Source organism: Dinoponera quadriceps, unplaced genomic scaffold (assembly GCF_001313825.1).
Source record: "Dinoponera quadriceps isolate SergipeBrazil2010 unplaced genomic scaffold, ASM131382v1 scaffold426, whole genome shotgun sequence".
NCBI classification, from domain to species: domain Eukaryota; kingdom Metazoa; phylum Arthropoda; class Insecta; order Hymenoptera; family Formicidae; genus Dinoponera; species Dinoponera quadriceps.
In genome coordinates, this window is record NW_014554535.1 from 1,004,349 (window position 1) to 1,031,647 (window position 27,299).

A 27,299-nucleotide genomic window follows, 5' to 3' on the forward strand; every position below is an offset into this window, starting at 1 on the left:
GAGAGAGAGGGAGGGAGGGGGAGAGAGAGAGAGAGAGAGAGAGAGAAATAGGATATACGTTCGATTAAAAAATATCGCTGTTGTACTTTGTTGTAAAGTTAGACAATTACTTATCAAATCGACCAGGATTATTACTTTCTACTCGAGGATTATTACTTGATTCCTTCCTACCTAGCTTCGAGGGGTACTAGGTAACAATGAGATTCGGTTCATATGATGACAAGTGTGCGGTCAACAATTCGCATCGATTATGCGTTTCCTTCTTATCGTGATGGGTATAAGAACATCGTTCTTCCGATATCCGTCATCATGTTGACTCCACCTTCGGCATACGATAATCTCGTGAAAAGACTTCACTCCTCAAATTATCGTTAGGATTACCGTAATGTATCAAATGTGAGAAATGTTCACGAAACACGTGACTCTCCACGTGACAATGAGTAAATTGTGGTGACGATACAAAGTGTGGAAGAACGTGAACGAGGTGAAGTAAGATCAGAGAGTGCTTCTTTCCTTTAGCGTGACAAGTTCCGTCGCTCGTTAGTGAGTTCATCGTTAACGGTAACGTACTAAATCAAAGAACGAACTTCTCAGACGATTGCGTGTGGTAATCTCATTGAGAATTAGTGAAAGATACAATACATCCGCGAATAACAAAATATACGCTTGCGTATGCGTTGCAATCTTTCGTTGAAGACTATGTCGACAAGTGTTTGAGCGTGAGACTGTGCACGACAACATATTACTTCACCGCTTGAGTGAAATCATCAGGCTTTTTCTTACATTGTTACAACGACGTTAGATTTGAAAAATACAGAATTATATATCAAACAGATAAAATAAGTATATAATAATTAATAATCGCATTATACTGAATGCGTTATTCTCTTGACACTCGCACAATGTTTTCGTACGTGTTAAATCTGTAATGATTCAAGCTGGTTTGGTGAGTCAATGAATTGCCAATCACTGTGAGTGACTCGCCAAACTTGGAGAATGGCATATTTTTGCGAGCAGTAAACTATCGTTAATTCCATCATTCCCACAATACAGCATCAATATGATCATATTATATGTAAAATATTGTATTATAATATTATATGTACCATAAAATCTCAAAATGTATAATATTGATCGTGTTTTCGTTAAATTATTAAAAAGCACGATTGATCGATCGATGAGTAAGTTATTGTGAAACGTGGAGATCTCATCATGCGGCCGATAATATGTTAATAACAACCGAGAATCATGTATTAAGAGTATAATTACCGCGCTTTCACTTAGCAAATAATAATTTATTTGCAACATTAATCGCAAGATATAAATCGAATGGATCTTAATGGAAAATCAAAGAAAATTTTCAATCCATTATTTGTATTTTATTTAAAAGTCAGTATAGTCGTGTAAAAATCCGTGTATTTATAGTGTGCGAAAGTAGAGACTCTTAAAGAGTAACCGTCACTCTCGAAAATTCTACTCAACACCTCGTTCTGGAAGTCATACCTAACGGATAAATTGTCACAAGAAAGCAATAGAATTTACCCCACCTGGTATCTCGCTTCTTATTATATCCTAACTTATCGGTAAAATCTGCAATATTAAGAACCAGGCAGACATTTTCTGTCGCATATTTTATTAAGAGAACGACTAGGCCATATGAATATAACTGAGGAATTTGTGTTATGTTCCGATACAATTTTTCGTGCGAGAGTGGAGCCTATCTAATCTAATCCAGACCCTTTCCTTTCAAACCACTTTCAATATATCTTAACAAATGCTGCATTTTTATACATATGTAGGTTCTCAATCGAAAGAGTCTAGATCCTCTAAATTCTGCCCTTCTATTTTCATTATATTCAAAAAAGTGTGTCCTGAGATTTATTCATATGGCATAATATTTTTCAGTCCAGTAGACTTTCTCTGCTCTTGATTGATTGATTCGATCGGTGTACATTTCATCTTTTTTTTTTTCACATTGAAATGTCATTGACGTTATCAGGAATCAGATGTCGACTCTATTCGGGCTCCTCTCCATCTGCAACCGTTAAATGTCCGTGTGACATTATGCATGTTACTCGAAAACGCGCAAGCTTTTAGCGAGTTGTTTACTACCACCCACCCACCTTCGCGTTCCACCTCGTCATCCACCAGCAGATCATCCTCCTCATTTACACCATCATCTTCGTCATTCACAGCCTCCTCTTCCTCTTCATCATCCTCATCGACGTCATCCTCGACCACCACTATACTATCATCTCCTTCTTCTCCTTCCCCCCCTTCTCCTCCTTCATCACCATCGTCAGCGCCGTCCTCTTCTTCCTCTTCCTCTTCACTTTCACATTCCTCACCGTCGCCTTCGATGCCATTTTCAACGTCGATATCTGGCGCGAGATAATACTAAAACACAAATCGAGTTACAAGACAAGCGTGTATAAGATTGTCCGGATCATTCGTCCGTCGTGTTTCAAGGTGTATATTTAAAAAGAGTAACACTACCTGCAGCGGATTAGGCCACATGTCATCCTTAATTAATTCAGCTATCTCGTCCGAGCTTGGATCTCCGTGATCCGTGAACCAATCGAAAAATGATCTGTGCTTGAGTGGCCTCTTGCGTCCTTTCAGTGGTGCTTTGGTCTTTGCTTTCTTCGTCAAGTCCGCACCCTCTTTCCAACAGATTGGTGTACTTTGAGATGCTGGATCTCCTGCAAAACAGCAGGAGATTCATCGCAACTACGACACTCGGCTAAAGTATAAACATCGCCACTCCTCGCTTAAATATTATTACTGAATTGTCACGGCCTCTCCCATGCATCGCTAACGCAAACTGACAAGCTAACGTGCTCACCAGAAGACCCTAAGTGAAACTCCTTGGTTAAAACCTCATTCTCGAAGTATGGATTTTTGTCAAAGTGAAAATTAATCCTATAGCCAGATTTGATGTCCTCGAATTCTTCGACTTCTAATTTGTTAAGGTATCTCAGAGCGTCTTCCTCGTCCTCTTCCAATATTTCTGCTATTTCTTTGTTGTTTACAAACTAAATCTTTTGTTAAGGAATAACAAGCATCAGATCTACGGGGGATACCACGGTCTTGTCACAAGACCGGACAAGCGTGGGAATGAGATTTTACGGCGGATCCGAGTCAAAAACATCGACGACGCATATTGTTTGACCCATGTATATCCAGCGTTACCTGTTTATGTGCGGATCACGGGAAGGCGGCGTAACATGCGATCACGCGCCTACCAGGCGACAAGGGCGCGACGTGGTCCGGCCGGAGGATGAAATTAATCCTCGATCGAGAGGCGAAAACGCATTTGCGAGGCGCGTAATATCATGCATGGGTTATACACGCTTATGCACGTATACAAGTAGGCAAGATGGCGGCGGTCGCCGGCGGACGCCGGCATCGCGGAGAAATGTCAAAACGGCGCGGTCGCGGCGCGTTAGTCAGGCCGACGCGGCGCGGCCGAGTGTCGCGTCGTCGCGACGAAAGGATACAGCGGTGACCCAAAAGTTGGGTATCCTCTTGATGATGTCATTGCGCTTCTGAAAGTAGGGCTTGCGCAGCTTGTTATACTTCTTCTCGACCTCGAGGATCTCGTCGCTGGCCTTCTCGTTCAGGCCATCGATTTGATTCTGACAACCGTCGATCTCCTCCAGGGTCTTCTGTATCTCGATGTTCCGTATGTAGTCCTGCGCGTCCCCCTCGCCCGAGCCTGGATCCTCCAGCTCCTTGGCCTTCTTGGTCGGCGACGACATCTCGTTGAACGCGCGCTCTTGCCACCACTACTACACACCGCACTCTGTTTATTTCCCGTAAGGCGCCTCTCGCTCTCGTCACGCTGCGTGATGCCGATTTGGCGGCGCGCAAGCGACGACTGTGATCACGAACGGCGGCCTGAGAGCCAGACGCGCCTACTGCGCGCGAAAAACGGTCCGTGTGGTCGCTGCTTCCGGACACGGCGGAGGCAGCAGCTTTGATTGGCCGGCTCGGCGACGCGGCGCCTCTGCGGATTCGCCGTTACACAGATCGACACAGATCTCTTCATACTTACTAGATACAGAATCTTTAGCGTGCAATTTTAAAAGCTTGAATAAAATCTGCTTTTTTCTCATTTTTCCGTGGTTTCTTCGGTTTTTCTTTGGTTTCTTCCTGCTGACGAAAAACTGGTGAAAGTCGAGTTTTTCAATTTTTTCACGAATTTTTTGGTTTCTTTCGGAGGAAAAATTGAAAAAAAGAAAACGGATTCTTTTAAATACTACTATACTATACTTTGGAGATTTTTAATTAGTGCTGATCTACAATTGGCATAGTAAGTTTCAAGACGTAAAAAATCGGACCAATCACGGTTGGATGTGAGAAGAATAATCGATTGTGATTCGTCAATTTCTTACAGTTCTGCCTTCCATAAATGGGGCCTTATTTCATAATTTCATAATTGACAATAAAGATATATAAATATATAAACACGGTATACGGTGTAATCAAATATTTCTAATGACCCTACATCTAAATTGCGTTCCGATATTCACTATCAGTACTGAGAATCTACAGTATACGTAACTTGAACTATAAATGTGCAATAATGCTAGTGAATATCGGAACTCAGCCATAATAAGTGTCAAAAAATCAATGTCGACGAGTGTACATTCGTCATGTATGTCGTATCGTATCTCAGATCGAAAATTACATGATTTTCAATCTTACATGCGTACGCAAAAGGTCAAATATAATTAGAACCCCATGGGTTACATATGAAGCTGAAAATCATGTTCTTTTCTTTTTATACTGGATAGGAGCTACTATTTCATGCACCATGCACCAATCACGAGCGCCTGATGAAAAGAAGTACGCAGCCACGCGTGCTTAAGTATCGTTAGCTGAAAATCGTGTAGATCTCATCATTTCAGCATACATGACTGTATATTCGCGCCGAGCGGGTCCGTCGCTACATTCGCGCCGAGCAGCCATGTTGCGAGCGCAATTCATGATACTCCTTGAAGACGGGCGCCGACGAAGTCGCGGCTTCCTTTCTAGACAAGGCTACCCCCCTCGAGACTCTGGGAAAGACGGTTGAGTGAAAGGCGGAATTCTACGAGATATCGATATTGCACGATGACAGTGTTCTACGCAGCCTGAGAAAGAAAGAAAGAAAGAGAAAAAGAGAGAGAGAGAGAGAGAGAGCCGTCGATATCGCGCACACGTGCGCCATTTTTCTTCTCTCGGTCTCGCTCTCGAGCTGATCGAGCAGGCGAATTCGATCGCTCGTCACGCGTCGTTGCACTCGCCCGTCGCTCGTCCCTCGGCTCGAGAGGGGAGATATCCCCTTGGCGATTCTACGGCGATTCATCCATTCTTTCGCACAGAGCACGTTCGAAAGTTCCCTTTCGAACGTGGCCGGCGTGTTCGATTGCTCACGAGCGACATCCGGTCGCGGCGCGCACGGCGGCCCTTTCTCGCTCGCCAGTAGTCTCGCGTGCCGTCGCGCTCAGTCGCGCTCGGCGCGCCGCAGAAATCGAAAAGTTTTCGCGGAAAACGAGGTTTGGAGATCGAAGATTCCGGCGGATAAAAATGTCCCTTGTTGGTGATAGAACCGCCCCGTCTACTGGCGCGGCCCCCACTCAGCGGCGTTAGCGCGGGCGAATGGCGGACGGCGTGCGCCGTCGCGAGCCGCCGCGCAGCCAATCCGCGACGGCGTAGTATCGCCGCGTCCGGGATGTCGCTCACGGAATCAAGATGGCATCCGAGGACGGTGCGGGTATCGTGTCAAACGTAGGATGCGATGTAAATAATACGAACCAGCGAGCGGACGAGCCAGCAGCCGGTGGGGAAGCAACAAGCGATACGTCCGCCGAGACGACGTGGCGCAACGTCGTCGAGAGGACGACAGCGGCGTTCGTAGCAACAGCAACAGCAGGTCGCGATCCCGCACGCAGTCGTTCGTCCAGGACGCCCACGGGTTTCCCAGCAGCGTCACCGTATCACGCGAACACGGAAGGCCACGGAAGGCTGCAGAGGGACTCGGATCCCGCGAGCTTGTCCGGTGATGTGGGTGAACGGGTCGCGAGCAAGCCCGACAACGAGCCTAGACCGTCGTCCCCGCAACGGCGCAGCATGTCTCACCAGAGGACCGACCCGGACACCGCTCGTCTTCCGGGAGAACCAGACGGTAATCTCGTTTTGTATCTATCGTTGTTGCGCGGTACCTCTCAGGCTTTCCCGGCCGGGCGCTTTTGCACCCGCGTCGCATTCATGTGACGCCGAGAATGTATTTGTTTGAAAGTTGTTGGGATTGAGTAATATTGCTTTCTCGCGATATCTCGCTTATCAGTATTTTGGTGGAGGGTATATACTCAGCACCCACCGTGCCGGAGGCTAATTTTACGTAACTCCTCGCGGACCGGTGGTCTGAGTTGTCCTGCTCTGAGCCAGATTTTATTTGTCTAGTAACATGTGTCTCATGACTATTGTTAACATACCTCATGATTATATTCTGCTTCGAAGCCAAAGTGTTAAACTGGCCTGAACTGAACCGAATCTGGTCTTAACGATATGTTCGGTGCACCATTGATGGTGCAACATGCGACAATGGAGTACGTTAATATGGACTTCAAATTGAATAGTGGTGAAAGTAGATTTGTTAAATCTGAGGATATCTGGCAAATATATTTTATTATTGAAGAGTTACGTCGAAGGAATATATTTGTACAATTTGTATAATATGTTTGCACAAAGTCCATTATTTATGTAATTACTTGTTCCTCTTATTTTAAGAGTTTAAGAAGTATAATATGTTATATATGTGAAAATTGGTTTATAAATGTGCTTCTATTAACATATAACATATCAAAAAGCAAAAGGGAGAGAGAAAGAGAAAGAATTCTGTTAATCTTATGTAGAGCTAGTTGAGCCAGCTCATTGTATTCGTTTGAATAACATCATTCATTTGTCATAAAGGTGTACATACATACATACATATATATATATATATATATATATATATTTCATATACATATGTTTAAGGATAAAATGACACATAGAATGAATGAAATAAAGACATCAATCGAATAACAGTTAATCTAACAAGAGAGAGGGAAATAATTTTGATAATGTTTTGTTACATATTATGTTTATGAATTGTGTTAAGTAAATTAAGAAAACAAAAATGAAGTACAATCAACAGATATGTATATTAAATAAGACAATATGTGTGTGTGTGATGCAGGTAGTCCGGATCACTGCAACAATGAAATAGTAAAAGCTACTAGGGAACCTGTTCAACATATTATACATGTGGGTACAATTTCATAAGACATGTTATTCTTAACACATTCGCTATCAGGGTTCTGATTGGGAAACTGCTCCCATGGACCATCTCTCATATTTTTGTTTCTTTGTGCAATTGTGCAGAGCACAGACTTGGTTTGTTTACATGGAACATAGAGAGAGAGAGAGAGAGAAAGAGAGAGAGAGAGAGAGAGAGAGAGAGAGAGAGAGAGAGAAAATTATCATTATCACATATGCGCAACACCGGTCTTTCTTCGAGAGAGATCGGTGCGTCGCACGTGTGACGCGCTGGTAGCGGACGAGTTAATTAGCTGATATTTTATCATCACACTTAAAATATACTACCAACAGCAACGTGTGTATCCATTGTTCAACAAGCGCTTCTCTATTCAGGCTGCCTCTACGTGTAACAACGATACGATGTTGTCCGGGGGCATGCATACGTCGCTGCCCACAAAAGTGAAATTAGAAGGGTGCGTGAATTTTTCCAACAACACGCCGCAGCTGGGGGAGAGTCCTCAGAGCAGCGGCGAGATAATCAGCAGTCCGAGGAGCCCCGACTACCCGCCGCGTGTTTCCGTCAGTCCTCACAGTCCGGACACGACGTTCTCCATCAGCATGATGTCGGCTATCGCGAGTACCACGGCTATAATGGACACGGCGAAGTATAACGAAGAGGGCACCGACAACGTGGACACGCGCACAGACAAAGTGACCGAGTATCCGTTCCGCTCGTCGCAGGAGAAGACGATCGACGAGCCGCAAGTCAACGTCAAGGTTCAGACGGAATCAACGAGCGAACAGCGAGACGCTCTCTCCGGCCGAGAGGCGGAATCTACAGAATCGAAAGTCGTCCACGACGTTGAGATTAAAAAGGAAGTCGCCGTGGAGTCGCAGGAGGAAGACTCGGAGACGGTCAAATCCGAGTTGGCCGTTGACCCTTCAGCGGCGATATCGTCGAGCAAAGCGGAGGCCGGCGCATCTCAGGAGAAAGTCGCGGATCCCGCTAACGCACCTTCCAGCTCGCACTCCAAGACGTGCTCGTCCTCCTCGAGCAAGAAACGCTCGAAGGAGCACAGCGAGCGACGACATTGCTCGCGATGCGAAAGACGCAGGAACATCAAGAGGGCGAGTATCGGCGTGCAATGCAAGCGAGACCGCCACGTGTTATCTTCGCTGAGCGGCAAACCCGTGTCCTTGTCCTTCTCCAAGTCCACCAACGACAACCTGAGGTTAAATTTACAAACGAAAAACTACAAGATGCTGAACAATCCAGTGGTGAAGTGTGAATTGCTGGAGGGCCTAAAGTACAAGAAGTTCATTCACATAGAAACCTACCCGAACGGAGGTGCGACGGTGGTGCACATGTACCAAGACGAGATCGACAGCTTATCGCACGAGCAAACGGAAGAACTGGCGCAGGAATACTTCAAGGTAAATAGGCATATATGTATGATAAATAAGTAACAGGATAATATAGAAATAGTGAGACAGTAACTGTCACCATCTTGAAAAATGTATCTAACAAAGATTACGTAGATTACATTGATATCAACATTCTTCTGTAAGTGTCAATTTTTCCGTCCTTATCTATTTGTTATAATAAAATATTTTTTATTTGTTGAAGATACCTAGGTGGTAATGGTTGTATTGCCCCACTATATATGATAAAATAACAAGTCGGAAAAGCGTCTTTTCAGTATTTCTTCGAGACTGTTGAGAGTTTTTGCGATTAATGTTTTTCATTCAATGAATAATTATAGTAATATGTTCGTTTGCATTTATTAGGTGGTTTTCGGAGAAGACGAAAATGGGAATGCTCATCATGTCATGGGTATAGTGCACAATGCGGCTGCATATCTGCCCGATCTTCTCGATTATATGGCGAATACTTATCCCACATTGACCGTGAAGAATGGTGTGTTAGGCAGGAGCAGTGACATAGAAACGACGACAATGGTTCAGTACAAGGATCAAGTCTGTAAGGCTTATAACAACGGCACCGTCCGGTACGGACCACTACACCAAATCAGCTTGGTGGGCACGGTTCATGAAGAAGTCGGCGGGTATTTTCCGGACCTACTGCAAAAGTTGGAGGAAAATCCATTCCTAAAATTGGTGAGTATATACAGTTATATTATTTATATCAAATATTATTATAATATATCATACAGGTGAAGAAGCAGTCACCGTTTTAAATATCGTCGAAAAATAAAGATATTTTATTAATAAAACAATATTTTCCGAAATACAAGCGAACGAAAAAACGGAGTTTTTCGCAAACAAAACTTTGAACGACTGAATGGATAACAAAATAATTTTCTTTGATCAGTTTCAAACGGATTTTATTTTTATAGAAGTTTGAGCTTCACTTACATAGATATATTGAAAATTGAAAAGTTGCTATGAATAAGAATCTCTTTCGACATTTATTTAAACTTATGTCTTAAAATGTCCCAGAGAATTTCATGTTAAAGACATACGTTGATTTTGGGATACCTTGTATAAATTTCTATTAATATCAATTTTCATTATGTGTGATATTTTAGATTTTCACGAAACGATGCAAAATATTGAGTGATTTATTTCCGCATTGGTGCCGCGAATTCCACGGATTCCATGAAATAGTTTTTTATATTTTTAGCTACCGTGGGTAGTGACGCGATTTATTGATTAGCATCCGAGTTAGAGCCGTGAATATCATGAGTTTGTTCTCAACATTTCAAACATTTCAGTTTACTTCTTCAAAGAAAGGTCTACGACCTGAAAATATCGTTCCTCTGTAAGTCTTTCTCTTATATAGGCGTTTGAGTACGAGTAGGAGGGAAAGTTCAAGTTTATGTGATGCCACTGAAAAAATAGCTTGCCACATGGAACTGATTTTTTACCTGCTTCCTCTGTCCAAATTATTAATTTTATATACTTGTAGTTTTACAGCTTCGGGGAAAATCCGTTTTCCCTATTTTGCCGCGAATCTCTTCGATTTCCGTCTCAAGGGTGCAAAATTTGTTTAGGGAAATTTACGTGTGTTCGATTAACCCGAGTCAAAATTTTAGTTCTAAATAAGCCTTCATTAAGTCTCTTCTGTGCTCCTTTGATGTGCCACTAATGTAAGATTATTTTTACTCTCTCCACTTGAAGACTCAATGTAGAATTAAGTAGACTTAATGTAGGACTAAAATTTCAACTCGAGGAAACCTACTACATTTAATTTTTTTTTCCCCCGTAAAGAAGATAAGAAACCAAAAAAATGGAGGAAGAACTTTATCTGAAACTTTGAAACTATAACTTGTATAAAATAAATGAAAACTCGCGTTCACGGTATCAATTTATCAATGTAACCGCGCTGTTCCAGACGATGCCGTGGGGTCCTCTCTCCGTCGTAAAGATGGACACGCCGCAGGAGTCGAATGACGGCCCCATCCTGTGGATCCGGCCAGGCGAGCAGCTGGTGCCGACGGCCGACATCAACAAAAGCCCGTACAAACGGCGCAGGACCGGCATCAACGAGCTGAGGAACCTGCAGTATCTGCCGCGCCTCAGCGAGGCTCGCGAGTACATGTTCGAGGATCGCACGAAAGCGCACGCGGATCACGTCGGCCACGGCTTGGACAGGATGACCACAGCGGCGGTCGGCGTGTTGAAAGCCGTCCACGGCGGCCAGCCATCCGAGTACAACCGGATCACGAAGGACGTAGTGGCGTTCTACGCGGGGGACTTCACCGAGCTCGTGGAGAAGTTGCAGTTGGACCTTCACGAGCCGCCCATCTCGCAATGCGTGCAGTGGGTGGAGGACGCCAAGTTGAATCAGCTGCGCAGACAAGGCGTCCGCTACGCCAAGATCAATCTCTACGACAACGACATCTACTTTTTGCCGCGCAACATCATCCACCAGTTCAGAACGGTCTCGGCCGTCTCGAGCATCGCTTGGCATATCAGATTGAAGCAGTATTACCCGGAGTCGGAGCACAGCACGAGCATCAGGCACACCCGCATGGTGAACGAGTCCGCCCATCGCATCAAGGAGAAGAAACCGTTGGAGGCGGTCTGCATCAGCGACGAGCAGAAAGAGAACACGAACCGGCAGCGGTTGGAGCAGAAGCTGTCTATCGACTCGCTCGAGGAGAAGAAGGCGAAGGAGAGAGCGGCCGAATATCAAGGTAATTTGAAGAAATCCGACCAGCACGGCAAGCATCGGAAGAGTCAACATCACTCTAGACATTCGTCGCTCAGCAAACGGAAGGAGAAGGAGGAAGGTGGCGACAATCCGTCGGACTCCTTCGGCGGCACGAAGTCGTCCAAGGGCGGCGGGAGCGAGCAGAAACAGAGCGGCGACAAGAGCAGGGACGAGAAGCGCTCGGAGAAGCGGCACAAGGATCGCCACCGCGGCGACGACAAGTCGAGCAGCAGTCATCACGGCTGCAGTTCCTGCAAGAAAAAGAAGTACGACAGCAGCGGCCACAAGCTGGAACATCACTGTAGCCATCACGGCCGATCCAACGGCAACAGCATATCAAGCAAGGAGAGTATTCCGGATCTGATGAAGGCCAGGGTGATACCAAGTAGCTTCAGCAGTAGCTCGTCTTCCATGAAAGAGGCCAAGAGACGGCTGAGCTCGGAGCTGTCTCCGCCGGCCGACGTGACCTCCGAGACCGACTCGGCCGTGCCCGAGGAGGAGTTGCTGACGCAACGACAGACCGTCGCCAAGACGTACGCCACCGAGGTGGTGGATAAAGCGCTGGAGATAGCCATCTACAAGTCGAAGACCGACGTGGAAGAGGTGTGCCAGTCGCTGCGTACCGGCGTCGCCGAAGCCTCGAAGGAGGTGCTGGAGAGGATCCGCAAGGAGAGCTACGAGATCGCCGAGCAGAGGTTCAAGGATGACACTGCCAAGTTGGAGAGGTACTGTCATCTGTTGGAGGTGGAGACGGTGTTGGCGTTCACATCGAAGATGGAGTGCGCGACGGAGAACGCTGTGAAGGCGTTGATCGAGACAGCGGAGGACGAGGCGAAAGAGAAGGCGAAGAACGAGGAGAAAAGCGAGTTCTTGATCGCCGGCGGCGATAATCCCACATGTGGCGAGATCTCGACGACGACGACGACCTCGTCGTCGTCGTCGTCGTCATCATCGTCGTCATCGTCGTTGTCATCGTCCACTACCGCCGCCACCACTGGTGTTCCCTCGTACTCCTCGTCGGTGACGTCCACGTCGCCGGTGTCCACCGAAAACGAGAGACACAGCAGGAACGCCAGCAGCGACGACAACTCGACCAAGTCGTCCGAGTGCCACAGCGCGTCGCACTCCAAGTCGAAGAGCAAGTATCGCGACGAGAAGGACTCGAGGGAGAGGCGGCACGAGAAGAGAAGAGACCGCGACCGGCGGGAGCACGACCGGCACCGTCACGGCAGCTCCCAGCGGAAGTCCGAGTCGAAGACCGGCGGCGACGCCGGCGAGCACGACGCGCTGAAAATCCCCGGACTGTCGCACACTTGCCCACCCCTGTCCGCCGGCAAATCCGAGCGAACGGATTCCAAGGACGGCGAGGAGAGGCTGGAGGACAGGAGGAAGAGTCACTACAGCCACCACTACAGCCACAGGCACGGCAAGGAGAGGTCGTCCAGCAGCCGCGCCGACAAGGACAGCCACGCTGCGTCGAGTCGCTCGCACTCGTCGAGCTCGAACCATAAGAGGAAGTCGAAGTCGTCCGACGTGCACAAGGAGGCTAAGAGACCGCGTTCGGAGGTTGATTCGAGCGCGCGAAGCTCCGAGTCTGGTGCGTCGAGCAGCATGGTAAGCTCGACGACGACGACAGCGGCAGCAACGTCGACAACGGTTGCACCAACAGTGGTGAGCACGACGACGACGTTGACATCAACGACGACGACGACGCAAGCGTCGCCGACGAACACTGTTATATCGAGCACGTGAAAAGGTGACGACTGTTCTCGACAACTGTAGTACAATCCGCTTGTCAGGGGCGCGAAATCGCGACGCGGCGAAACCGCCGGTTCCTTCGCGCGAGAGCATCAGCCGGGAGGAGCGACCGAACGGAGGAAGGGGACAAAATGGGGGACGACCAGGCGCGCCCGGTTTTGTGAGTACCCGAGATGCGGAAGACATTGTACTTTTACCAAAGTAGAGATCACCGTGTTTCCAATCCAAAGACGAGATAGAGGAACTTCACCGAATCGGGAATTTGCTACTTCATCCTTTTCCTCGCGATGGCATACATACACGCATACTCTTGCATTTACACGAGCACACACACACACACACACACGTGAGCATACACGTCGCCTTAGTCTCAAACGGAGAAGTTTACAATACGAGTATTGCTCACATTACATGAGCAATATTCACTAGTATTATTCACTGAGACGTACATACAAATACATATACACATGTACACGCATGAAACGAAGCAAAGGCAAACGTAACATAACATCTCTTCCGATACAAGATCGCAAAAATTATTTTGCTACAAAAGAACTCCGGGCGTCTCGTACATTGCTGAGAATTAAAAATAATATTTATAGTATAGGCGACCAATGTATGTGAGAGAGAGAGAGAGAGAGAGAGAGAGGTGTACAAAAAGGAATTTGTACAAATTTATGATCGAAAATTAACCCCCCTCTCCCCCCAGCCCCCGAGCAGCACGACACGGTGCTACACGTATTTGTACATAAGTTAAAGAAAAAAAAAAAAGAAAAAGGACACGCCTTCTTTTCAAAGAGATCATCTTCATCGCGCGAAACTCGCTTAAGTTATTTATGTATAAGCTATGCGTAAATTATTTATGATATCATTGGCCCATCCCGCGCTGCTACGTATTAAAAGGAAAACTTCAACGTGCCCACCCGCGAAAAATCGATCGCGATTTCTCCCAATCGATGACTCGTTTCACGATTTTCAACACCACACGATCGTAGATTTATTTCTCGTATTTCTTCATGATTATTTTTCTTTTGCGTCTTTTCCTTTTTTCTTTTTTTTTTTTTGTTTCGACACGTATCGACCGAGTATTTATATCTTAGATACACGCGGGGTGTCTCAAGAGAGACGATAGAGACGAGACATCCCATACACATACACATCCATATACTATATATACACGTGTTGAAATGTGACGACTAAAATCGCTTTATTAGTAGATTCAGAGAGGACACATTTTTTGAACGCGGTTTTACGTTTGATACACGCATCGCTGAAAAAAACTGTCGCGGTGAGTTACTGACTTGACTTGATATCAGTTATATATATTGAGAGTTTTTCCTTAGTAAGTATAGCGTAGTGACTATGTAAAAGAGACAGTCCCCTCCCCACGTTTGACTCGTTAGCCGGTGGGTTTGACGATCGGTCGGGACTCGGCGGGAAGCATCGCCGGTGCCTAATTACTTTCTTTTTTTCCCCCGTTCTCCCCTCCCCAAAGAACACGATGCACTTTTCAGTTAATTGGAGAGGTTCTTCCCCTCGGGTTTCTTTGTGTTTTCGTTTTTTGTATCTTCTCCCCCCCCCCCCCCCCNCCCCCCCCCCCCCCTCCTTCAATTCACCACCACCACCGTGTGTTATGCCATTGAAACCGTGTGCACATCAACAAACGTACGTACAAATTCGTCGCCTTCGAAGACGGAAAATGATTTCGGACAGTGAAACAACATTGCGACAAACTTGGTCGCAAACTGTAAGATGATATTTCTGTACAATAGGAGCGTTCCGAATGAGACACGTGGTCGATCTGCGTGGTCTCAGGAGGCCACCGGCCGCGCGAAAAGAACGACGACGACTACACTGAGAAAAATGTGCGATCATATCTGACGGGATAATCCAATGAAAAAAATAACAAATGGATATATGTCCGATCAAATCGTGTCTTTATTCGATGAAAATTACAACGGATATGCCAAAGGCGATTAATTTGTCGACTAGGTTTCATCGGTAATTTCATCGGACAAAGATATCCATCACTCGATCGGATAATAAAAATAACAATCGCATACACGATTTAATCGGTCTATCCGATGGAAATTTTTCTCAGTGTACCCGGTAGGGAGCGAGCGGGAAATGCGGATTTCCGCATACCGGCAGTCTCGTTGACGTTTACGATAATACGTAAAAACCGTAAAGCTTTTGCGGATCTCTTTCGACAGCTTTGGGACCTTTGCCCTATCTCGAATGTGCCTCGCGCGTTGGTGACTGAGCGAAGACTCACTCTCTCTTTTCATTGCGACCATCTTGCTCGTTTCGTTACTGTACATCACCGGCGATTACGTTTCATTGGCGATCGCGATCACACGACGGCCTGACTTTGCGGGCTCTCGACACACGTCGAGTACGCCTTACTTTCTGGAATTTCGAATCTAGAACCGTCGATACACACGTCGTCGTGTTGCTTGCACTTTCGTTACATAGAAAAGCCCGTGTTTCTTATCCAAATAAATCGCACGATTTTCAAGATGTATGTACACGCATGGTTGCGCTTTCTTATTCTTATCTTGTGTTTTTACACGTTGCGTATCGCGAAATCGGAAAGACGCGTCGAGGGAGTTCAGTTTATCTTCTCCTTGCCGGTTTCGCCAACTGTGTATGCTCTACGTTGGAATAAAATCTTGGATTTTTGTTGAACCGCCGTATCCCGCGAAACGAGGCGAGAGTGAAGCGAGGGAAAAGATACAGGAGACGCATTTATTATATCGGGCGGTGATGTACGATGAAAGTGTACATAGATAACAGGTGCGTGCGTAACACATAGCGATCCGCGGTCGGCAGAGCCACACTCCCCGATTTGCTGTGTGACCATGAGTACGCGTGTGTGTATGTGTGTATACATGTGCGCATGTGTGTACGTGTGTTCAATCGCGTGAGAAATTCTAGTTCCATAGTAATCGTAGGTGCCTAAAGTCAGCAGGACTCGATTAAATAAGATCGTCGAAGAACAAGAACAAGCAAGTGAAACACACTCGCCCACGGAGAAAGAGAGAGGAAGGGAGAGAGAGAGAGAGAGAGCTCTTTTTAGACACTTTTCTATATCTTTGGAGACCTTTTCGAAAGTTTTTCTTTTTTCACGAACAGCGGTGTCGATACGTCTCCCGAGATAAGTTTTTCGGCTTAAAATCGAAACGGATGAGACGAGAGGTGAGAAGAGAGAAGACTCACACGCACGATAAATCCCGAGATATATACATGTAATTCGGTAAATAATAAGCGGACGATCATTGATCATGAAAGAAAGAGAGAGAGAGAGAGAGAGAGAGAGAGAAGCACCGAACCAGGTGTATCCCCGAAAAAAGGACCAAATTAAGAGCAAAAGGATCCGCAGGGGGAAAGGAGCCTAAACTCTCCCCCCCGGCCCCGGGCTATACTTACGCAAAAAACGCGGTAAATAGCGGAAGAAAAAAAAACCAAATAATCATAGGTGCTGGATACTAAATATGCCACTCGATATTTTATAAGGTGCCTTCGCTCTGTTCATTGCAGTAAAGCTGTACACCGGTTATACTCTATAGCCGTTCATTTACTCCATTTGTAAAGACGAATCCTGATTTCCACTTATATACGCGCGCGCACGCGTGTGTGTGTATATGTGTGTGTATACAAAACGGAGAATGTGTGAATTTAGTAATCAGCAGCGTCGACATCACGAATGAATGGAAAGAAGCGCATCGGACGGACACATGTGTGGCTGTCGCTCTCGCGAACGTGCCGTCATGTTTCTGCGTCCTCCTTACGCGGCGGAAAGAGGGAGGAGAGGACGAACAGCAGCGGTGTGCGCGCGTGTGTGTGTGTGAGAGCACGATTTTCTTTCACGAAACATTTTTTCATTCGCAAATTGTACAGGACAGCCGTCTAGTGTAAATAATTGTAAGATACCGGAATCAGTTGGACAGTCGAGAAGAAGTCCTACCGTCGTCGTGTCGCGATCACGAACGTTCGGAGAGCGCGGCACATATGTGTGTGTATGTAGAGAAGCTTACACGTTTCCCGGAGAATCTCGTAGCCGAGAGTAGATTATGTGCGCCGACAATTCACCGTGAAAGAAACGCTCCTTCGATCGCGCTAAGGAGGAGGAGAAGAGTGTGTCGAGTTGATGGCATGCAGAAAGGTAGACGTGATCCTCCGGTAGATCCCATAGAACAGATCGCATTTTTCTCTCTCTGAAGTTAATTTTGTATTAATCTGGAGCACAGAGAGAGAGAGAGAGAGAGAGAGAGAGAGGAGAATTGGAAAATCAAAAATGTAGCATATTCCACTTGTATCGACCCTTCTAACTTTTGCCAAAAACGCAGTATGTGGAAAAAACGCGCAAGTTAAATGAAAATTAGAACCGTGGCACACACGAAAACGTAGGAAGTAAAATCTACCGTAAGAATAATAGTCTACTGCGATTGATCAGTTTGCTTATTCAGGATTGCCACAGACCTGGAAAATCGGGAAATGTCACTGAAATTTAAACATGTCAAGGAAAACCTGGAAAAATTAGAGAAAGATATGAAAAAAAAAATTTGAGATTTTGAACTTTGCTCACAATTCCTTTTAAATGCTCTTAATTGTATTCTTCTTTGTCTAACATTTATTTTTCGTTGGTCTAAATTTGAACTCAGGATTATATTATGTTACTAAACTTTGGAGTTCACGTTGCTTTTCTAATAATATCATCTATTTTTTCTGCAATCCCTGCTTCTAAACGTTAAAGTTTAAGATTACATATTACTCATGGAAAATTTTCCACTGTCGTCCGGAAAATATGGAAAAGTCAGGGAATTTCAAGATTCATTTTCTATGCCAACCTTGTTATTCTTTACGTGCTTAAGTTTTTCTTGTTCTGTGTGCGGTGGCTTTAGGCTTATAGCACGTACAAAATTGTAAGTAGTAAGCAAATTGACCAATCACAATCAATTATTCTTGGATCATAAGAAGAACAGTCGACTGTGGGTTGGTCAGTTTGTTCACTGCTTACGTTTTACTGCTTGCACTTTTATGTATACCACGGGCCTCAAGTAGAAGACGAAAACGGTCTGCGTCGATTCAGCGAGCCTGTTCTTTTTCCTTTCCTTTTTCTTTGCACTCGCTATATAGTCAGTCATAAGAAAAAGTGCAACACTTTTTTTCGATGAGTTTTACAACATGTCTCGTACCCAATAGAAAAATATATCTCCTCAGAACCACTAAAAAACAAATTCTCTTATTGGACACGGGATGCGTCCCGAAATTTATAAAAAAAAAGTGTTTCAACCTTGTTGTGATTGGCCATACCTTTGTACAATTTCATTTTCTGCAACTTCTTGTTTCTCCTCAAGACCCGGATATATAGAATTGTTTTGATTTAAACACACGGGAGATGTAACGAAGAGCGGACGGTCAAGGCGAGCGCGCCCGTCTCGCATTTAGGGTCTTTTACGGCCTTCGATATCGAGTATTTCACACATTTTACGTTTAGAATTAACAATATCGAGGTCGAGTGTACAAACCTCTCATTGACACCAGTGAAATGAAGAGCGCAACCATTCTACGATGCGCGCGATTGATTTTTTATTGTAAAACGAGGCTTCGACTTAACACACACACACACACATACACACATACAGAGAGAGAGAGAGAGAGAGAGAGAGAGAGAGAGAGAGAGACTCGTCTCTCTTTCTTTCATGAGTGGAGGAAAAAAGCGGTTTGATGCGAAGCGAATCTAATGGTCGATTTCACCAAGTTTTCTCAAATCACACGATACTCGTTCGATACTCTGAGAACGACGACGATCGTGCGAAGAGATGTGAGTGCATGATGAAGCTCATATGAGCATAGTCGTATTGTTTCACTGTTATACGGCGCGCACGTTCGAATTACATTTCGACCACTGTCGAAAAAAAGAAGAAAAGAAAGAAAACATCAATATGTCGTCGTGGAGACGCGTAACATCCGCGTTACAATCCGAATTCGAGGTACATTTTGGTCAAATCGGCCGTGTCGCCCCATCTTGTCGATTATACTTTTATACGAAACGTCGTACATCTTTTGTACATTAGTATACCTTAGGCCGTAAGTGCGCACCGTCCGAAGGATGGGTGGATCGTAAAGCGGGTCGAAGTCGATCACGTTGCCTAAAATCGATATATTTTCTTTTTTTTTTCTTTTACTTACAAAGAGAATATTAAAAAGTATAATATTATAAATTATTATATCTTACATTGTATAATATTATCAATTATAATATTTTATCACACGATATAATACATAAATATATATAAATAGATATATTTATATATATTTATATTTATATACATAATATGTATTATGTAGCTGCTAAATGTAAGAATGCTTTTTCGAGTGTGTTTCGCGGTATTTAAAAATAAGGCGGGAAAATAATTAAATAAGAAAGAAGAAGAAGAAGGAGATGATGATCGATGATCGACTTCGCCTCCCTTTCGTGATTTAATTGCTCTTCCCCCCCTCTCACTCTCTCTCTCTCTCTCTCTCTCTCTGTTTATTTCTGATTTGTGCCGCAAGTCGCGATCTCCGCAGACCCAGCCGCGAACCCGACTGCTTTTTGAGAAAAGAGAAAGTATTCTTCAGTTACATTTAAGTCGCACCATTGGTACGGGCGATCCGTCATCTCTCGGAGTCGCCGTTTATCTCGCGCGCGCGGCGGTTGTACATAGGAAATATATAAAAGATATTAAAGACGACCGGTGCAGCGGCGGCACCGGGAGATGGAACGGAGGGGCGGGAGAAGAGGGTTGCACTCGACGGAGAGCCCTTGTGCACTGAGAGAAACCGCTCTGTACATTTTGTAAATAATGAACCTCTAATAAGCACGATATGTGCGACACGACGAGGATGACAACGAGACAACGGGCCAAGACGCAATGAACCGTCGGTTTAGGATTTAAGGAACGAGATATGACGTTATCAATAAACGAGATGAGATAATCGCGGGATATAACGATTGTAGGGGGGGGGGTCTGAAGAGCGCCCGGACACACGAGTGTCTACACAGAAAAAAAATAGTCTCAAATCAATGATAGATATTCTTATATGCAAGTGGGAATATTAGAATATTCTCGGGAGATCTTTAATATTGAGTTGAAGTTGCGAGTGATACTTGCATCAATACAAATACAATCAAATCGAGGCTAAAAATTTCCCGAGAAGATTATAATATTCTTGTTTACGTATGAGAATATCATTGATTTAAGATTGTTTTTTTTTTTTTCGTGTAAGGGGCGTCCGAAAAACAAAACGAATAGGACGCCTTTTATGTCCGATTTCATTCACGTCGGTTAAACCTTAATCTGAGTTTGTCTTTGACGAGAGTTTAAACTCTGGTGAAAGTTCGGTCGACGTTGGTGAAATCGGGTATTAGACGTCTTGTAAACATGTGTCTTTCGTATGTATGTGTGTATGCATGTGGATACAACTTGTATTAAAAAGGGCGATTGACGGAGAAAAGCAGGAGGAAAGTGGAACTTTGATGCATCTCCGGAGTTCATCTGTTCTTCCATGTCTGAGTTGCGCGCCGAGGAGAATTCCAGATCACAATTATGGTCGGAATGATGCGAGGCGTGGGGTGACTTTCACCGAACTCCGATCAGTCTGATCGACGATTTACAACTGTTATCGGGGGAGAGCCGATATTACTTGTTGTGTTTCGCTGAAATAGAAATTGTTAATTAAATTATTGCACGGGAGAAGTGTAGAAATTATAAATTTTCCGGTTATTGTTGGACGACACAAATTGCGTAGGTGGAGATCGGTGTTGGCAATTTTGATCAGTTCGATTGGAGCTTGGCGAAGCTTCGAATTTTCGAAATTGTAGAATCTCCCTCTCTTTCTCTCTCTCTCTCTCTCTCTCTCACTCAAGATAGAGAGAGAGATAGGCTGAATTTTCATTTATACTTCTTCGCTCCTTCGTCTCTCGCTCCTCGTATCTCGCGTATCATTGCGCCCTGGCCCCGAGATTCGTTCGCTTGTAAATCAGTACGGGGGTACAGCACGCGGTAGTTAGCGCATTGGAGGGTTTAATTATCGCTATCGAACACTAAGCCGCTATTATTCTATTATCATATACATGATATATATTTACGTTGACCAGTGAGGAATCATAAAAAAAAAAGGAAAAGCATATATAGTTATAAATATAAATATCGTAGCGTGTAGTTTTACATATTATACCCGTCACACGTGTAGAAGTCGCATTCCAACGTCTAAGTTTTTAATGAAACAAATAAATTACTTTGGTCAAGACGCGGCTTCGTCATTCGACCATCCTCCTATATCCCGTTCTCGGTTTCCACCCCTGATCATCGATGATGCCTCAGCGTTGTCGGGCAAATGTGACGAAGAGTATGGTAAGTGTTTCCGATATAGTAATGACGACGCATCACTTCTCATCACTTATTTGTCAATACAATGCACTTTCTCAGTAATAACACTAAAGCGAGACAAGCTGATAAGCTGACTATATACAACACTAAACGACGAAAAGCATACCTGAGTAAACGTAATTATACATTTACAGTGTGAGTCGGTACGTTTCTAACGTATTTTAATCTTAATGCATGCCAACGAATAGAATGTCGAACATTCTTTCCGTATCGCGAAGAAAAAATTTAGTTAATTATCTCAGGCCGACTATTGCACAAAAAAGCCGATTCCTGAGCTATCTTTTACATATCCGCGGCTGACGTCAGGAATTTTTTAAATTTAATTCGACCGTTGATCTCCATCGTGCTGTAAATAAAAGAGAATTCTCGTTTATTATTTATAACTCTCACCGTTGTGATTCTGTGCTGCCTGTGCTTTTGAAATTTAACTTGCTTTTCCACGCTGATCTTGTCAAAATAATTTTAATATCCATCCGTTATTTGAATGTTAGATTTCGAACAATTTCTCGAGAAGTCATCGTTGAAAAATGATGTTGAAACGTACTGTTGATCACAACCTCGATTAAGGAAATTTTTTGATACAAGGAGCTTGAAACAGCATTTTCGGCAAATTGTACGAAAAAACTTGCGGTTGAGTCGCGCCTGATCATCGATGATGATTTTGTGCTACTTGGAGATAAAAGTACGTTTGATTTGTCGTTGAGCCGTACTACTTTCCGGTTTTCTCGGTTGAAACCGGTGGCGACTCGTGCCGGAAATTGTGGAACTAATAAAAGTTGCTATCAGTTATGTCATTCGCTACAAGTCTGCCACTATCTTCAATAGGGAGTTTTTGCAATATCATCTTTCAGATACGGTAAACGCTAAACATCCCGATATGCCAATACTGTGAATCTGCAGTTTGTGTCACGTATTTATAGATTTGAAATGTTGACAGTGAACATCGGAACGCATTTTAGCGTTTGACGTATCTGAAAAACGTTATTGTAAAAAAAAGATATCTTTAAGACGTCTGTAAGTAAGATCATCTTTAAAACTTAAAGTCTTAAAGATGTTTTAAAAACGCCGTGTTTAGACACCGATTTTAGACATTGTGCTTATATTCGAAATATACTTGAAAAATAAAGGCTTTAGGCTGCAAAATGCTTCTTGAACGGTTTTATCATTGTTATCTTTGCGAATGTTGCAACTTATTGAATTTTGCCAGATTCTCGTCGTCCAGGAAAATGTCCATGTAGAACAGAAAGTGACAATGACGTCAAAATGAGGAGAAAATGACTACAAAAAACTCACTTCTCGATTATATCTTCTCGCCACTTTGACATCATTTTAACGTCATTGTCACTTTGCGTTCTAACCGAATGATTCTTCAATTCTCACTCCTCCTGTAATTATATAGTATATTTGTTACACAATATTTATCTATCTAATTTCTAATCTATCTTTATTCTAATATTCTAATAACCTAATTATCTAATTCTAATCTATTTGTTACACAATATTTATCTATATATTCATTTATTCACTCGGCTAGATAATTAGCTAATTGATTGCCTAATTATTCATTTATACCGCAGGAGCACCCCAGTACACCATAGCCGGTCTTAAGCCTATATCTTCAGATGCTGCACGGCATCACGTTATTGGCTACGAAGCATCTGAAGATGAACTCGAGACTGTCTCAAACGGCAAAGAACCGGCTATGAATACCGGCCAATGAACCGTCGGTGCTTAGCAACACCGCAGCTCGAAGGGGAGCCCTCGCGCGGTGACGTCACTCGCGGTGCAAAGAACGCGCCTCAGTGCGCACGCCGTGCACCGCCACGGTGCAGGGAGTTCAGCTGAAACGCGCACCAGCCGCTGCGCCAGATCCATTGCACCAGATATCACGGCGCGATCGGCCGAGTCGCACGGTGCCGAGACGGCCTCCAATGATACATCAGCGCGACTAATGCTCTCTTCTCCGTAGCCTCCGTTGAGTCGGCCGGGCTCGCTCGTGTTCGGGATATCATGCGGTAGATGCGTAATTGCGCGACGTAGCAGAGGGTATCTCGCGTTACCGCCGTGTGAGAGACCGGTCTTGGCGTCATCCGGGACACACGAAAGAGAGAGAGAGAGAAAGAGAGAGACGTAGTCGAGACGTCGACCGACGCAAGGTTAAAGCCGAGGTGTGCCGCGAGCACGACGTCGCAGAGGAGCGACCGGAGGAGCGCTCGTTCAGACGGCTCAGCGCGGACGACGGCACGATCGACATGGACGGCGGCAAGGTGGACGACGAGAACCAGCGTAGCGTGAATGACGGCGACTGGGTCTGCCCCGACTCTCAGTACGTGTAATCTTGCCTCCTTCACGGTCGACTACGCGCCTCGGCGCGCTCCTCTCGTTGCCCTTTCCCTTCCCTTTCCTATTGCCAATGAGTCGAGAGTACGTTAAGACGTCTTGGTAACTCGGGCACGTGGCTCTCTTTTCGTTCTAGATGTGCCAATATTAACTTCGCCAGGCGAAACTCCTGCAATCGCTGTGGTAAAGGTACGCAGTCTCAAGCAGAGTTGGAATATTAAAAAAAAAAAATATCAAAAAAGTATTACGCGCTGAGTGTAAGAAGTTTTTCGTGAACGTGAGTCCTCATTCACTCATCTTAGCTAACTCGTGCTAAATGTAGAATGTTACCGTACACGTATTAGATACACTCAGCTGTGCGTCCGTTGTTTACTACCGATACATACACATACTGGTAGTATGAACACCTGTCACTTCTCGTGCGAGCACATCGTATATACTTTTATGAGTAATAGTGCGATCATTCAATGCAGACAGAGGTGAATGTCCAAAGAAGAAGAAATTAGGCCAGGAAATTGGGAAAGCAGCCGCGGAAAAGAGCAGGGGTCTCTTCAGGTAACTATTACATTTATGCTGCAGCAGTTATCTCATAGTGGTAGTCAGTATACAAGGATTAGCTCTTTGCGCACACTAAAACCAAATAATATATAATCCCACTGTACAATAATGCCTAATAGATATGATAATTATACATAGAGAAAGAGGGAAGAAGACGAGAATAAGAATTGAAAACAAAGCTGACGTTTTATCCGCGCGTACTTCCCAAGACTATTGGAATAAGCACCGACAGTTTTGAAGTTTGTACATGCATATGTAAAATCAGCTGATGACCGACAGTGGTGTACAATGTTACTTTACACGTTATCGTGTCTCATCGAGCTTTACACTATCGCTTATGCATACTTACAATCGAATATTCGATTTCAGCGCGGACGACTGGCAGTGCAGTAAGTGCGGTAACGTAAACTGGGCCCGCCGTCAACAGTGTAACATGTGCAACGCCCCGAAATTCGGCGAGATAGAGGAACGCACGGGATACGGAGGCGGGTACAACGATCGGGGGGTCGTCGAGTACAAGGAGAGACGGGACGAGGACGACGAGTACGACGAGTTCGGCCGTCGCAAGAAAAAGCGGAAACTCGAAAGTCGTTCCGACGACGACTCTAAGGATTCCAAATACAGCAGCCCCTCGCGCAGTAAATCCAGGGACAAGGACGAGAGGGACGAGAGGGACGATGTGGACGAGGACGAGCAGGCCGAAGAAAATGTAATTGGTTTCTCTTTGAAATGTTAGACGGGCTCTGTGTGTCGTCTTCAATTAAGAAATATGCATTTCAAAATGTAACATTGAGATTCTATATTTTTGGAAATATGGTATTGAGATTGTATATTTTAAAACGTAATCTTCAAGTTACATTTTGAAATGTGGCGTGACGTAAGAAAAAAAAGAAAAATCGATGAAAGATCGCACAAACACATTTTTGAATTTTGTACAAGTGGAAGTTGCGCTTCACGTTGCTCGATCGATACCGAAAATTGCAGGAGGACGAAGAGGAGGATGACGAGGAGGACGGCGATTTATCCAAATACGATCTCAGCGAATGGGACGACTTCGCACCGGCAAAGAAAAGGTAACTATATACGCGCGACTGTGCTTACGACTCCGTCGTAAAGATGAAACTATGAAAATTCACGTAATTTCAGTACGAATGGAAGTGCTATATCATCGGAAGCGCAACGGTCAAGGTAATTAGCGGCAATGCAATGTGGCAAACATACGTTGCTCGTAAGCTCACTTTAGAAAAAAAAAAAGAGAGAAAGAAAAAGAAAGTCACATCGATCGACGATATAGCGATATACTTTTCGACGATTTTTAAATTAACACGCGAGGATCGCGCTACCGAGAGACGTCTTCTACAAGACACAAACGTATTTACAGAAACGGAGATGATTGGAGGGATTCGGGCACGTCCAACCAATGAAATGCTGTACAAAAGGACAGGTTTGACTTGGGTTTCGGGTATAAAATTGATTATGATGATCAATTGCTGAACAACAATACAGTGATGAGTCTTGCTAAAAATAATGTATAGTCCCAGATCCTTCAGATTTTTTCAAGTAAAATCCGCCTTTATTGCGATTATATTTTATCGCATAAAGATATCGAGTAGAGATTAGTCGAAGTCGAAGTTAGCGAAACCAGCTCGGCAGAGCGCGAACGCGACTCCTCGTTTGACGTTTTTGTGTGACTTTCCTGTTGTTTTTCTTTCTTTACAGATGAGAAAGGGCGCAAAGACTCGAAGGGGGGGACGCGTGCAGTCGGCTCGGCAACTAAGAGGGAATGAAACTATACACACAACGCAAGTCTAGCAATTTAGTGATGCACCTTTGGAGATCAAGTGGCCGATATAACACGTGACTTACTACAAAGGGGGTCGACTAACAATAAGCTTTACATTTATAATTCAGCTCATAGCTTCGTTGATCCTAAGGAAACGAAATGTGTAGGGTCTCCGCGCTGTCGTTGCTCGTGCGGCCGCGGGAGATGAACACCCGCACACAGTCGGCAGATCTAAGGTTGCGACATTTTTTTTCTTCACCGAACGAATTTCGCAACACCGTTCGTCGTCCAACGGGAGAATCGACTCTTGTTCGTAGCAATTCTTAGAAAAAGAAATTCTCCCGTTGGATCGGCGAGACGCGTCGCGAGATTCATCGCGGATGAAGGAAGTGCCGCAGCTTTTAATCCGCCGAGCCCGCGCAAGATAGCCGTATGTTTCGCTCTTAGCGAGATTACAAGGCATGGGGATGATCCAAGGAGAAACGCAAAAACAGTGAGAAATCTATAGAGAAGGGAAATTATACGCAGCTCGTTTTACAAGCTCTAAATATGACGTTGTAGAAAAAAAAAAAGGAAAAACCTCTCTAACGTAGCTAATCTTACTCCTATGCGTAGGCGAAGAGCTCTCTGCGCAACTCTCCGTCGTCACCAAGTGTTCTCGGAGATTCCTATTACTTTATCACAAACGTACTGTGTCGATGTAGTCGTGTCACTGCTTATATTGCTCAAACCGCTTGGAGGGATCTGCTTTTCCCCTGTCCCCTGTTGCCTCTCCTTTTACTGTCCCTGTTACGTGTCTGTGACGCGCGACATTCGCGGATCGAGACGAACGATCGTGAGGGTGAAGTATTAAGTAATCATTCCCGTGACGAGAGAAGCGGATACGCGCGCGTGGACAGACTGACTGACTTCCGAAACCGAGGAAGGAAAGCGAAGGAGGAACTCCCTTGTCGTC

At 44.7% G+C, this 27,299-nt stretch overlaps 3 protein-coding genes across 8 annotated transcripts in view; 2 read left to right on the plus strand and 1 right to left on the minus strand.

Moving 5' to 3' along the window:
• Positions 1 to 1,960: 1,960 nt before the first annotated feature.
• On the minus strand, positions 1,961 to 3,889 carry LOC106751954 (protein SET). 2 transcript variants are annotated; one of them, XM_014633266.1, is made up of 5 exons: positions 3,501 to 3,889; positions 2,846 to 3,035; positions 2,497 to 2,702; positions 2,124 to 2,397; positions 1,961 to 2,035 (listed from the first exon to the last, which is right to left on the minus strand). In XM_014633266.1, exons 1-5 carry the CDS (start codon positions 3,759 to 3,761, stop codon positions 2,016 to 2,018), a joined length of 951 nt encoding a protein of 316 aa, XP_014488752.1. In that variant the 5' UTR covers positions 3,762 to 3,889; the 3' UTR covers positions 1,961 to 2,015. The 2 variants fall into 2 exon arrangements, with proteins under 2 accessions (XP_014488752.1, XP_014488753.1); XM_014633267.1 differs by having other exon boundaries at positions 2,497 to 2,693; positions 3,501 to 3,888.
• A 1,722-nt stretch (positions 3,890 to 5,611) lies between these two features.
• LOC106751953 lies at positions 5,612 to 14,367 on the plus strand. Its single transcript, XM_014633265.1, has 5 exons — positions 5,612 to 6,172; positions 7,229 to 7,296; positions 7,684 to 8,724; positions 9,079 to 9,408; positions 10,646 to 14,367. The coding sequence occupies exons 1-5, from the start codon at positions 5,740 to 5,742 to the stop codon at positions 13,217 to 13,219; spliced, it is 4,446 nt and encodes a 1,481-aa protein (XP_014488751.1). The 5' UTR covers positions 5,612 to 5,739; the 3' UTR covers positions 13,220 to 14,367.
• Positions 14,368 to 23,459: 9,092 nt separating this feature from the next.
• LOC106751970 (zinc finger Ran-binding domain-containing protein 2) overlaps positions 23,460 to 27,299 on the plus strand; it is a 4,928-nt gene continuing 1,088 nt past the window's right edge. Inside the window, exons 1-8 of one of the 5 annotated variants that reach the window (XR_001375107.1) lie at positions 23,460 to 23,989; positions 24,140 to 24,192; positions 24,477 to 24,558; positions 24,931 to 25,270; positions 25,501 to 25,634; positions 25,708 to 25,749; positions 25,943 to 26,090; positions 26,281 to 27,299. The exon at positions 26,281 to 27,299 is cut by the window's right edge and continues 1,088 nt beyond it. Coding sequence is in view for 4 of the 5 variants with exons in the window: in XM_014633301.1 (XP_014488787.1) it covers positions 23,916 to 23,989; positions 24,140 to 24,192; positions 24,477 to 24,558; positions 24,931 to 25,270; positions 25,501 to 25,634; positions 25,708 to 25,749; positions 25,943 to 25,985 (768 nt within the window). In the remaining variant the exon portion in view is untranslated. Of the gene's footprint in view, positions 23,990 to 24,139; positions 24,193 to 24,476; positions 24,559 to 24,930; positions 25,271 to 25,500; positions 25,635 to 25,707; positions 25,750 to 25,942 lie in introns of all 5 variants that reach the window. The other 4 variants (XM_014633301.1, XM_014633300.1, XM_014633303.1 and 1 more) reach the window with 4 other exon arrangements.

Bases quoted from the DNA above. Each gene is read 5' to 3' on its own strand.
- LOC106751954 (XM_014633266.1), bottom strand. From the start codon at position 3,761: ATGTCGTCGCCGACCAAGAAGGCCAAGGAGCTGGAGGATCCAGGCTCG. The intron at 3,036-3,500 runs GTATCCTTTCGT...CAAAAGATTTAG, and splicing joins CCAACTTTTGGGTCACCGCT to TTTGTAAACAACAAAGAAAT. The intron at 2,398-2,496 runs GTAGTGTTACTC...TTTGTGTTTTAG, and splicing joins TGTGGCCTAATCCGCTGCAG to TATTATCTCGCGCCAGATAT.
- LOC106751953 (XM_014633265.1), top strand. From the start codon at position 5,740: ATGGCATCCGAGGACGGTGCGGGTATCGTGTCAAACGTAGGATGCGAT. The intron at 6,173-7,228 runs GTAATCTCGTTT...TGTGTGATGCAG, and splicing joins TCTTCCGGGAGAACCAGACG to GTAGTCCGGATCACTGCAAC. The intron at 7,297-7,683 runs GTGGGTACAATT...TTCTCTATTCAG, and splicing joins CTGTTCAACATATTATACAT to GCTGCCTCTACGTGTAACAA.